Below are 12766 nucleotides of genomic sequence, written 5' to 3' on the forward strand. Positions count from 1 at the left end.
CATCACTATCATCTTGATCATCCGAACATGAAGATGATGAACATCAATGTGAATCGACGGGCTAGGGTGGTGGCGGTGGTAGTTTACGGCAGCCGGAGAATGAAAGTCTGCATATGCTCTCGTTCCACAGAAAGATCAAGCAGACGGGCTAAAAAGTTTTGAAATATAATTGGACAAAAATGCCCTTGTTCCCTAGTTCCCCACTTTTTTAGTGTTCCCCAATGAACTCTCCCCTATATATATATAGGGGAAGGATAAATCGAAAACCCACTCCAGTTGACTAAACCCTGAAAACCTATTAATAACCATTGATTAACCATGATGGATGGCTGAGATTCATTTTGGGCCATTAATTGATTTTGAATCCCTTTATCTCTATTTTTTAATATATTTGATGTACTAGAGGGCAATATGGAAAAGATTTACAAAGAGACAAAACTCTGCATGTGTAAGAGACCTTACATCACTACATCAGTCTTCAAAATTTCAAAAACCACAAAATAACTCTCTCTCTCTCTCCCTCTCATAATCTTCATCAACCCCTCTCAATATACCCCCAAAATCACCAGACAAAATCGATGAACGCTGGAGATCTTCATCTCTCAAAATTCTTTTTATGTTGTGATTATTTTTTATTAACTCAATCTTGCTAACTACAATCACCACATTTATTGTCATTAATAACAGTCATTTATTGTTATTAATTTGTTGGTATAAAGAAAATTTCCGAAAATGCTCGTCAAAATGGTGAATTATTTTTCTATATACTAATTTTCTTAATTAATATACAACATTGTCATAAAAAAAAGATATTCAAGCAACCATCAACAAAAGCACATGATCAAACACACATACAGCAAAAATGTACAAAAATCTCAGTGAAAAAAAAAATGTAACACGGATATAGCAAAAATGTACAAAAATCTGAGGCAAAAGTAAAATGTAACATGGTAAAAAAAAACCAAAAAATCCATAACATATAGATTCAACACAGCAAAAGTCTACATAAATCTCAGGGAAAAAAATGTAACATGCTAAAAACTAAACCAAAAAATCCATAACATAGAAAATTCTCATATTCAACCAAACATCAACAAGTACATACTACCGAAAATGTCATTAACATACTAACAAGGATAATCCAACTAAGTACCACCTATTTCTTAATCACAACAAACAATGCTAACAAGTAAGCTGCCAATCACTAACGCTAATATCAGTAACCATATAACCCTCTTCTTCTTCCGAATTTCTTGCTCACGGGTAAACAGTTCAACTTGCCGGTTGTTGATGTTCCTTAAAAGACCTGGTATGATCCTAGTTAACTCTGAAACTGATTATCATTTTGTAACATAAAAAAATGTAACAACACACTTATTTTTACAAATAATCTAAAAAAGCGTAACAATGCACTTTATTTTATGTAAACGTACATTATTTATGTGACACGGAAAAATGTAACATGCATTTTTTCTTGAACAAATTTAACATAAAAAATTGATCAATCAAGAAATTAAAAACATTCATCTTCTTGAACAAAAAAAAATATCCAGAAAAAAGTTGCATGTAACAACACACTTTATTTTTACAATAATCTGAAAAAGTGTAACAATTCACTTTATTTTATGTAAACGTACATTATTTATGTGACACGGAAAAATATGACATGCATTTTTTCTTGAACAAAATTTACACAAAAAATTGATAAATCAAGAAATTAAAAACATTCATCTTCTTGAACAAAAAAAAAACATATCCAGAAAAAAGTTGAGCATCTGGATGATGATCTTTTGAACTGGATCATATTTTGGATTCAGATCAAGAAAAACAAAAAAAACAACAACATATCCAGGAAAAAGTTGCAGATCTACAAAATACAAAAAAAAAATGAAGAACTACAAAACGCAAAAAAATTGCAAATCTGAAAAAAAAAACCCAAAAACAAACATACTTATGGACCTGGAGGATTTTCTAGATCTTGAACATCATGTTTAAACATCGATCATCTTTTGGGTCATCTTCAACATCGAACCACCATCACATCATCTTCAAAATCGATCATCTTCAACCGGATCTGGAAGATGATTTCGATCATCTTCAACAACGATTATCTTCAACCGGATCTGGAACCGCCATCACATCATCTTCAACATCGATCATCGACCATCACCAGGTTGTTACACTTGTAGATCTATAGTTTTGGTGGTTGATTATGAATGATTTTGATAAGAAGAAGAATATTGGTGGTTGATTATGAAGATCTTAGATCTAGAAATGGTTATCCAGAGAGAGAGAAAGAGAGATAGAAGTGTGTGTCGAAAGAGAGAGAGAGAAGTGTGTGTCAATGTTTCTATCAAATGTCAAGTGGTGCATTTATTGTCTTGTCTAGTGCAAATTTCCCAATATGTCCTCAAGCCAATCTCTTACAAAAAACACGTGGCTACTTCCTGTCCACACAATTGGGTTTCTTGGGTTTAGTCAATTAGAGTGGGTTTTCTCCTTATAATTAGTATATATATATATAATAAATGAAAACAACAATGGACACAATCATCCATTAGGGATTTAGGGTCACCTGTTTTTACTTAATAGCTTTACCTAGTTCAAAATTATGTTGGTTAATATATTAAAAACAAAGAATAATATGATAGTCGTTTTAATGAGTGATTTAAAAAAAGTTCAAATATTTAATGTGGTTGGATAGTAAGAATGGTAAAAATACAATATGTTACATAATACAAAAGTAGGTGGTATTAAACAATCAAAGTTGATAGGTTAAAAGAATAATGTTTTATAAATTAAGTTAACAAAATTTACAAGTGTCACGTCTCAATGCTCGATTTTTAAATACATATCTTAGCGATTGTATATAATAACATATTACATTATGTTTTATTCTATTAGTATATATACGGGTTTATTCTGTTGGAAAAATAGATGAAAATAGCATTTTTCACAAATATAGGAAAATGATTTTTTCCTATTTTGGACTAGAAATAAATATAATAAAATGAGCGGGTTTTCTATATTTGTTTGTGGGTTTGTGTTCTATGTTGTAAGAGCTTCGCAACGAACTAAATCACGTCCAAAACGGAGCTAAGATGAATGAGATATCGATGCTCAAAGTTGGGTGTTTGAAACATTGAATGCTGAAACAAAAGGAAAAGTAGCACCTTGTCCCACATCGGAGGAGAGATAGAACTTAAATGGGTATTTAAGTGGGAACTCTCCATCCTTATTGTTTCATGGAAGCACACACTAAGTGTCCTCGCGAAGGGGGCGGAGCACCCTAACTCGCAGGCGCGCGTGGCGTGGGCAATGTGGCGCTTTGATGGCGCACTTTGCACTTCGCACGCTCGCATCGCCGCGAGCCACCTTTGTATTTTTGACCACGTGCGCGTGGTGGATCACAGAGGCTGCAAGGACCAAGAGGTGAAGTGGCGTGCGGGTTTGAAGCGCGTGACGTGGCAGTCCGCGCGCGAGTACTCATGGCATGAAGGCGCGCGGTTGCGCGCATGGTGCATGGGCCCTGTAGTGACGTGCGCGGCGCACCAGGGTGAGCCAAAACGGCGCGACTGTGTGGCGTGCTCGTATAGGCTCACAGGTGACGTGGCGCACGCGCGCATGAACCTGTGTCAGTGTGGCGTACGCGCGCATGGCAGTGAGCCAAAAGGACGTAGCGCGCATGAGCGTGCTGACCTGTGCGCAAAAGGACGCGCGCGCACCAGTGTGTCTTGCGCGCGCGCGTGTGCAGAAGCTTCTAGCATTGAATGACAGTGCAGTTACAGTTCAGATTCGAAACTAACGAGTCAAACGATTTTAACAGCGAATTAAATGACGCATTAAATTGCATTTGAAGACGTTTAATGCAATTTAAACCTCTCCTTTAATTCTTTTGACTGTTTCGATTCAGAGGCTGTATAAATACAGCCTCATTGTCACTGCAGAGGACCACCAGCAACACAACAGCACATGCAAACTTTTCTCTGCTACTTTCTGATCATCTTCTTTGTGTCTCTTCAAGGTAGCCTTCGGGTTGTAGGCCAGCACTGGCAGTACGCTACTTCGGCTGTTGTACCCTGGGAAACAAAACGAGTACTCTTGGGAGACTCGGAATTTGTTTTAAGGGAAGCGTGTTGAACACGTGCCTCAGTCACTCTGCTTCTACCCCTTTCTTGTATTTGTTTATTTCAGTTGTAATAGTATTTGTTTTTCCAGCTTTCTTTGTATTGTAATCAGTAATAAAATTTGTTTATTTTATTTATTTACGTGAACGGTTCCTACATATTCAACAGTTTAAATTTTTCAAGAAAACTTTTTTATTACTAATTATATAACAAGTAACTAGTTGCAGACAAATCCACTTTGTTGCATAATTGTAATTTGTAGCACCACTTTTGAATAAGTCTATAAAAAGGTGAAACTTTTGGCATTTCTAATCCATTATCTTCTATAAATACCATTCTCAATTATCAGTTTCTCATATCCTCTTACATCCTCATAAGAAAGATGGACATGAACAATGACCCGGTTGCATTGGCGACGGTTGCCCCAATGGCCCCGATCACATCCCAACGACCCGTTCGGACAGACCTTGAGTCATCCATTCCTAAGCCTTGTATGTTCTCGTAACTTCATGATTCATAAATCAAAGTCCTGTTGGTTGTTAACTAGACTAACCCTTGTGTTCTTCAATAGACATGGCTAGAGCCATGGCTGCACCGGACATGGAACATCCCGATGGCACACCGGACCACCAGCCTCAAGGATTGAGTGTCCTCCAGCAACATGTCGCTTTCTTTGATCAAGACAACGATGGCATCGTTTATCCTTGGGAGACTTACACGGGTGAACACTAAACTATACTTAATTCTTAAATAATATAGTTGATATGGATTATGTGACAAATATTTAACAAACTTATGATTTATAATGTATTAAAAAAGAACATTTAAATTAGTTAACGATAGCCGTAACAAAGGGCTATGGTTAGTAATAATAGACGGAGGTTCACTGTTAACAGTAGCCCCTACGGCTATGGATATTGAAATTTAACCATCCGTCTATTTCCCCATCTCAATGACTCTACTAACCAAACAATTATTTCAGTACTTCTCGAGTATTTGATTTTATTATTTTTACTCGACGTTTCAGGGCTTAGAGCTATCGGGTTCAATGTGCTACTTTCATTGATCTTAGGGCTGGGTTTCAATCTAACATTTAGCTATCCCACCCTCCCAGTATGTTGAAGTTTAGTTTGTGGTTCGATCCACTTTAGCCATCTTTGGTTCACCATATACTGTTTTTTTTTTTTTTTTTTTTTTTTTTTTTTTGTGTTGTAGGGTTACATACCTTCTCTCCTGCTTCCGGTTTACATAGAAAATATACATAAAGGGAAGCATCCAAGTGATTCCGGGACCTATGATACTGAAGGAAGGTAATTAGACGTTAAAAAGTTATTTTTAGTACGGGTCAAAACGAGTAAGGTCACATGAAATTGATCACAACCTTTTCTGTCCCTTTTCTAAATCCTATTACAAAAAGTATGTGTGTTAATTTAGGAGTAGAAAAACAATATAAAATTTTTAAATCAAGTAATCAAGCAATTTAAAAGTCACAAATTAAATTCTTTCTGGAATTTATTTTCACAATCTAGGACATGCATCATCTGTCGCAAATAGGTGAGACTGGCAGTATTTCTAAAGATTTTTTTTTTCTTTTAGAATTTGATCGTTCGTCCACTGATTCTTCGCTATTTGTCGCTAAGCAAGGGATTACCTATCACTTAAAAAAATTGCTTGTAAAATCTTCGTAATTTTTTTAGATTTAACCTATCAACGAGTGTTTAAAGTATGATAGTGACTCATTTAATCTAAATATTTTATTTCACAGTATCATTGTTACATATTTAATATAAGGGAATTAATATTCACACATACCCCTTCTCTATCTCTCTATACATACATAAAGTAAAAAAAGACGTGAGAATAAGATTTTGGAGTGTGTGAATACTGAAAGCTTTAATATAAACATGAGTGTTTGAAAAGCGAAGTATGATGGACATTTGATTCGATCCTTGTTCCGTAGGCAATCATTTAATCTTAATAACGAGTGTTTGTAAAACAAAGTATGATAGACATTTGATTCCATCCTTGTTCCGTAGGCAATCATTTCGTCTTAATAGGCAAATTTTCTAGTAGTATGTATGCATATATAAGGGTATAAGGCCACACGGGGTGATCCGTTATACCACCCCATCACTCGTTGAACCATCACGGAACACTGCCGCCGGTGCCCCCATAACGCGTGGAAAAGTATAACGCGTGCTTTATATAACGCGTTGAATTGAATAGCCCCTCAAATCCTCTTGTCGTTTTGCAATTGAATAGCCCCTCAAATTTAGTGATATTCAGACAAAGATTCCTTTTGAAGATGAAAAGTGCAAAAATAGCCCCTCAAATCCACTAAATATTCAGACATTGATTTATTGTTTTAATATTAAAATAAAAAATTAAAAAAATTTGGGAGTGATAGAATTCCATCACTAGTGATACCACCCCGCCTACATTTATATCACTAGTGATAGGATATTGGGTGATGACATGACATGATTTGATTGGATAGTGGGAGTGATAGAAACTATCACTAGTGAACCACCCCTCCTCCCCTAAGGAGTGGTTAGATACTTAAAAGTGGTAAACTTTAAAATCAACCAATGAGAGTGTATCATGTCAAAGTGGTAAACTATACTCAAAAGTGTTGGCAATGGTTAGACATTTGATGAATTGGTAAACTATTCAAAGAAAAATTGTGTGATTGGTTGAGATGCCATGGACCCACCCCACACACCCCCTCTCTCTCTCCTCCCCTCCCTCTCCCCGCATCGGTGTTCCCTCACCGATTTCTTCCCCATTTTCGGTAACACTTGTGCGGCAAAGGGGTTGGCAGTGGTTGCCGCTGCCCCTCCGGAAAGCCTAAGATCATCCACAATAAACAACTCTAAAAATATCAAAAACATGTCTAGTCAGCTTCAACATCACCAAAAACACTAATACTCAAAAACATCATAAACTCATTCAACAAGAAAATCCAAAAGCAATGCCACATCATCATCATCACCTTTGCCTTTATTTTTAATTACCAACTAGAATTACGATCCGTCGCAATGCGGCGGAGATTCTTTAGTTATAACTAAGTCGATTTAGGACGCACACGTTATGTTGAACCTGTCAAACAGGAAAAAAATAGACGATGTAAAAACGTTCACCCACACACGTACGTTGCGTCGTGTTAACTCACAAAATTTAGACCGAAACGTGAAAACGCTAAACCAAAGACGCACGTTGCGATGTTTTAAGTCACAAAATTTAGAACGAAGCATAAAGCGAAAAATTTGCGGAAAATGAAAACTATAAATGACCAAAGTTGAAAGTAAAAAAAGTTGTGAGTATAGATTGCAAAAGATAAAAGGTTTAATGTTAAAACTAAAAAACAAATAGTTTTGGGTAAAAAGTAATTTATGAAATACTTTTGAATGAAAAGTAAAAAAAAAATCATTTTTTTTTTTGAAAAACCTCCAATGCCAAAGTTACAACAACCATATGCATAACTATTTTTTCTTTGAAAAACCACCAAAGTGAAGATTACAACACATAAGTAAAAAAGAATCAAAGTGATTAAATCGCAAAAGATGAAAACTTTTGAATTAGAAGTAAAAGAATCAAATTAATCAAAGGGGTTAAATTACCAAAGATTAAAACTTTAAACTTAAATTGTCAAAGATTAAAACTTTAGGGTTAAAAAGGAAACAAAAATTAGAAGTTTAAACTTAAATTGTCAAACTTTAAAACTTTAAGGTTAAAAAGAAAATTTTCTATTTTTTTTTAAAGACTCCCAAAGCCAATTGTACAACTATCATATGCACAAATAAGTAGCTTATGCACAAAGAAATATTAAAATTTTTTAACTTAAATTGTCAAAGATTAAAATTGTAGGGTAAATTGTCAAAGATTAAAACTTTAGGGTTAAAAAGGAAACAAAAATTAGAAGTTTAAACTTAAATTGTCAAACTTTAAAACTTTAAGGTTAAAAAGAAAAATTTCTATTTTTTTTTTTGAAAGACTCCCAAAACCAATTGTACAACTATCATATGCACAAATAAGTTGCTTATTAATAAGGTTATAATTTTTTTACTTTAAATAACTATATTAAAAAGTTGAGAGTTAAAAAAAGTAATAGTTTTGAACTTTCACAAATCTGTATTAACGATCGAAAATTGAAAAATAAAAAAAATGAATTTTAAAAGTTAATAAAGTATAGTAAAAAAGAATAAATTATAGTAAAAAGAATAGATTATTATTTAACTTAAAACTTAAATTAATAAATCTTTAGTTTTAAAATATTTATAGTTTATAAATAAAACTATTTTATTATAAAAATATTGACTGATTTTCTCATTTTTTGTACTTATTACCCAATAAGACAAAACTTTGAGTAATTAATAAAATAAAAAATGAAATTAAAATTGGCAAACAAGTTAGTGGAGCAACCTTGGTTGCAACCCAAATTAATTCCCCTATTAGTTTAATTACTCAAATAACTTATAATATTCAAACATTTAAAAAAAACTAAATACATGGTATTTCTTATTTTTATTTTGTGAACATCCTGATATAAATTTTATTAGAAACCGGGTTCGTTAAAAAATCAGATTTTTTAGGTTGGGATGGGTTGTGAATGTGTGTTAAAAATTGAGTAAGGTTGGGTTGTGTAGATGGAAGAAATAGATATTAATTTTTTAATAAAATGTTGGATTGGGTTTGGTCACCAATGGAGATAGTGTTAAACATTTTCCATTCTTCCACAAATATGGAAGTCAAAAACACAATGCAAAAATACCTTTAAATATGAGCTATTGTGAATGCTCTAAAGTACTATTTGTAGGCCGTTTTTGGTGACCATAATAAAAGTGGTTTTTTGTTGGCCATTCAGGAAAAAAAAAATCACATTAATTCGGGTTAAACAATAACATCTAAAACATGATAATGTGTTCCATTTTCTTTAGGTATATGCCGGTTAACTTCGAAAGCATGTTTAGCAAATACGCAAAAACTTCACAAGATAAACTAACACTGAGAGAGCTATGGAACATGACTGAAGGAAACCGCCTTACATTCGACATCCTGGGATGGTTTGTAGTTCATATGTTCAATTACTAGAAAGAAGATTAGTTGGTGCATTTTAATTTAATTCTAACAATTTCTATTTATGTTTGATGAATCTGTAATTAATTAATTAACAGGATAATTAATAAGTTGGAATGGGGAGCTGTATACATTATTGCTAAAGATGAAGAAGGTTACCTCTCAAAAGAAGCCATGAGAGGTCTGTTCGATGGCAGTCTATTCGACAATCTTGCGAAGAAGAATGTATCCATGGAAAAGAAGATGTCATAGACAGAGTAACATCAATCACTATCATATACTTTGTTTTCAAACACTCGTGTTTATATTAAATACGTAACAATGATGTTATGAAATAAAATATAACGTGGTGATTCTATTATATTATTTTCATTGTAAAATTGAATTTTAATAATTTAGATTTTAGGTACCACTTATAACTTTCGCTTTCATGCTATTTTATAAACTTATTATGGTTACACAAATCTTGAAATATGGTGTTTTAAATGTAAAGGTACAAGTATCATTATGGTTATTAAAACTTTGTTACGAAAGAGCTTTTAGCTTAGCGATACTAATGTGTGTAAAATGGCGTTCCTCTCATACGTATGAGTGTTCGAGTCTTGCTCGCGGTGAATAATGATGTAGAATTTTGAGTAACAGGTACCTCAGATATTAACAATTTTATTCACACACCTTTTGCTACATCATGTGGCGAACAAGATTTAAAAAAAAAAAAAAACCTTTAAATTTTATTTCTTTGTACGTTCGTTTCTGAATAAACTATATGTCTTTACACCTTATAAAAAATATCTATAAGGACATGTGAACGCACATACTTAGAGGGTGTTTGGGGTTGAGTTTTGAAGAAGATTTTTAGATTATTGAGTTTTGAAATCGTAAATAATCAGTTTTGAGTGTTTGGGTAAAAAATTAAAAAATTGATTATTTGCGTTTAGAAAGATACAAAACACAGTTTTCCAAAAGCAGTTCCCCCCTACTGCAACAAAACGCAGTTTTTCAAAAATTGATTATTTGCGTTTAGAAAAAGATTTTTACTTGTTTATTTTTTTAAATATATATTTGTCAAATACTCAAATAGTTGATTATCCGATTATTGTGATATCAAGCAACATAATCAAATCCAAACACTATCTTTCAACATCACGTTTTGTTACAGTTAATTATCTGATTCTGATTATTCAAAACGCATAATCTATTCTCAAAACTCAACCTCAAACACACTCTTATATGAACACACAAGAATGTGTTATGGACTCTGTAGTGGGTATTACCGTCTTACCTCAATGCCACATCACTAGCAATAGATGTTAAACACCATTACAAGGTTAGTAAAGGGGGCTAGATCGAGGTGCACAAGAAAACCCGAACCCAGGTATTAGAAAAACCGGGTATGCATATTTTGTTCAATACCAGAACCCGAGCCCGAACCTGGGTTTTATCGTACCAAGTTTGTACCCGGGTTTTCAGCGTACCCGGGTCTTCATAATACCCTGACCCGGGTTTTCGTAATACCCGGACCCGTTGTGTACAACAACTTTTTGAACGTTTATAGTTTGTGTGAGGCTTTTTTGGACATATTTCAAGGCATACAATATGCATAAATAAAGATTTATGTTATATTTCTATGTTTATGCCAAAAGAATGACTCGAAAACCCGATCTATACACGAACCCGAACGATACCGGACTAATACCCGTACCCTACCCGACCAATACTCGAACCCTACCCGAACCCGGGTACACAAGGTATAGATTTTCTGGCCAATACTTGGACCCGAACTAGACCATAACTAAACCCGAGTATGGCCAATACCCGAAAAGTCAAAACCCGGTCATACCCGTGCCCGGGTATATACCTGAACCCGGGTATTAAAAAAACCCGATTTGTGAACCTCTAAAGGGGACGTCAAGAGGAGGGCGATGCCCTCTTAATTAGCATGAATAGTTTGCAGAATTGTGGTAGTCCACCACCTTCTACCAATCACATGCACATACACATTCATTTTTTCTTTTATTTAATTTAGACAAAATTGCAGTGCACGTCCTTCATGTTTACATAAAATTGCATTGCATGTCCTTTATGTTTAACAGTTTCAGCGCACGTCCTTTACATTTATTTTGTTGCAGTGCACATCCTTTACCGCAAACTTAGTTAGTTTTCTTAGTTAACTTAATCGCATATCTAGCACATGATGGGCAAAATAATAATTTAAATCCCCTAATTAGTATAATGATTCTTTTAGAACCCATATGCTACTTCGACAATCTATACGAACTTCTATAGGAATGTCCTCTCAATTAATATATGTACGTATGTTGTAAGAAAACGTATATGAAACAAATTGATTACCAAATGCATGTTCTGCAAACATGTTTCGCAAGCATTTTTGCGTACAAGATCTATTAGGTGAATTAAAGACTTTTTTAGTGAATTTTATTTGGTTATTTTGTTTGGTCTATAGGTTTATTTGGTCAATAAATGTTTACTTGGTCACTTTATTTTGTTTACAAACTAAGTGAATATTTTTATTTGCATTTCGTCGTGATTATGCCTAATAGATCTTGTACGCATAAAAACTTGCAAAACATGTTTGCTAAACATACATTTCATAATCGGTTTGTTTCATATGCATTTTCTTACGCATACATATATATATATAAATTGAGAGAACATGCTTATAGAAGTTTATATAGATGGTCGATGTAGCATATGGGTTTTGAAAGAGTCGTTATACAAGTTAGGGGATTAAAAAGACAATTTTGCCCAACGTGTGCTAGGCATGTGATTAAGATAACTAAGAAAACTAATTGGGTTTGTGGTAATGGACGTGCAATGCAACAAAAAATAAACGTAAAGGACATGCACCAAAACTTTTGAACATAAAAGACGTGCAATTCAATTTTATGTAAACATAAAGGACATGTACTGCAATTTTTGTCTTTAATTTTAGTGGGTTTTAGCCAGCACGTTGCTTGTCAATTGTCAAACAACCCAAAAGAATTAACCAAAAATGAACCCTTCCATATATACTATACCTATCAAACAATGGTTTCGTATTAAAGTATGTCGTGTAAACGTTGCAAAAAAGTGAACATTTATGACTCAACAACTTGAGAATAATGTTAAGAAAAAAACAAATAGAAACTTCTATACAAATATTAACCTTAATTGAAAACATTGTAATAAACTTTTAATGTAATGTTGTAAAGAAATATAGAATATGTAAAGTTTGAGAGCAATACTTGAAATAGCAATCCATAAATGTTTTTCATTTGGCCATGATTAAAGAACCAAGTATTTGCATTTTAAGTAACTTGATATAAAGCTACAGCCACAAATCAGTTTTATGAGAAGCTGCAACAAACCCAACAATTAGAACATACTAAATAACACAAAATTAAAAAAACACAAATCAAAAGTACTACGAAATAAGAAAAATGCCTTCAATTTCCCCCAGGTCGTGGTTAAATAAACTTTAGTAGCCGGTAACATAACTATCTTACTCCCCATCTTCACACAAACATTTTATTAAATATCATATACGCATCATACAATTACGG

The 12766-nt window shown here is 33.6% G+C and overlaps 1 protein-coding gene and 1 long non-coding RNA gene across 2 annotated transcripts; one reads left to right on the plus strand and one right to left on the minus strand.

Moving 5' to 3' along the window:
- Positions 1–1042: 1042 nt before the first annotated feature.
- On the minus strand, positions 1043–2367 carry LOC110939770. Its single transcript, XR_002592481.2, has 2 exons — positions 1952–2367; positions 1043–1333 (listed from the first exon to the last, which is right to left on the minus strand). It is a non-coding gene; the product is annotated as an uncharacterized LOC110939770 (long non-coding RNA).
- A 2085-nt stretch (positions 2368–4452) lies between these two features.
- Positions 4453–9564, plus strand: LOC110877844 (probable peroxygenase 3). Its single transcript, XM_022126068.2, has 6 exons — positions 4453–4618; positions 4699–4848; positions 5155–5240; positions 5343–5437; positions 9065–9190; positions 9302–9564. The coding sequence occupies exons 1-6, from the start codon at positions 4510–4512 to the stop codon at positions 9453–9455; spliced, it is 720 nt and encodes a 239-aa protein (XP_021981760.1). The 5' UTR covers positions 4453–4509; the 3' UTR covers positions 9456–9564.
- The last annotated feature ends 3202 nt before the right edge of the window (positions 9565–12766 follow it).

The sequence above is a fragment of the Helianthus annuus genome, chromosome 1 (assembly GCF_002127325.2).
Source record: "Helianthus annuus cultivar XRQ/B chromosome 1, HanXRQr2.0-SUNRISE, whole genome shotgun sequence".
Taxonomy (NCBI): Eukaryota; Viridiplantae; Streptophyta; class Magnoliopsida; order Asterales; family Asteraceae; genus Helianthus; species Helianthus annuus.

What these genes read in the sequence shown, in the direction of transcription:
- LOC110877844 (XM_022126068.2), top strand. Translation starts at nt 4,510, where the DNA reads ATGGACATGAACAATGACCCGGTTGCATTGGCGACGGTTGCCCCAATG. An exon ending in TCCTTGGGAGACTTACACGG is followed by an intron (nt 4,849 to 5,154) that starts GTGAACACTAAA and finishes TCGACGTTTCAG; the next exon opens with GGCTTAGAGCTATCGGGTTC. An exon ending in ACATTCGACATCCTGGGATG is followed by an intron (nt 9,191 to 9,301) that starts GTTTGTAGTTCA and finishes ATTAATTAACAG; the next exon opens with GATAATTAATAAGTTGGAAT.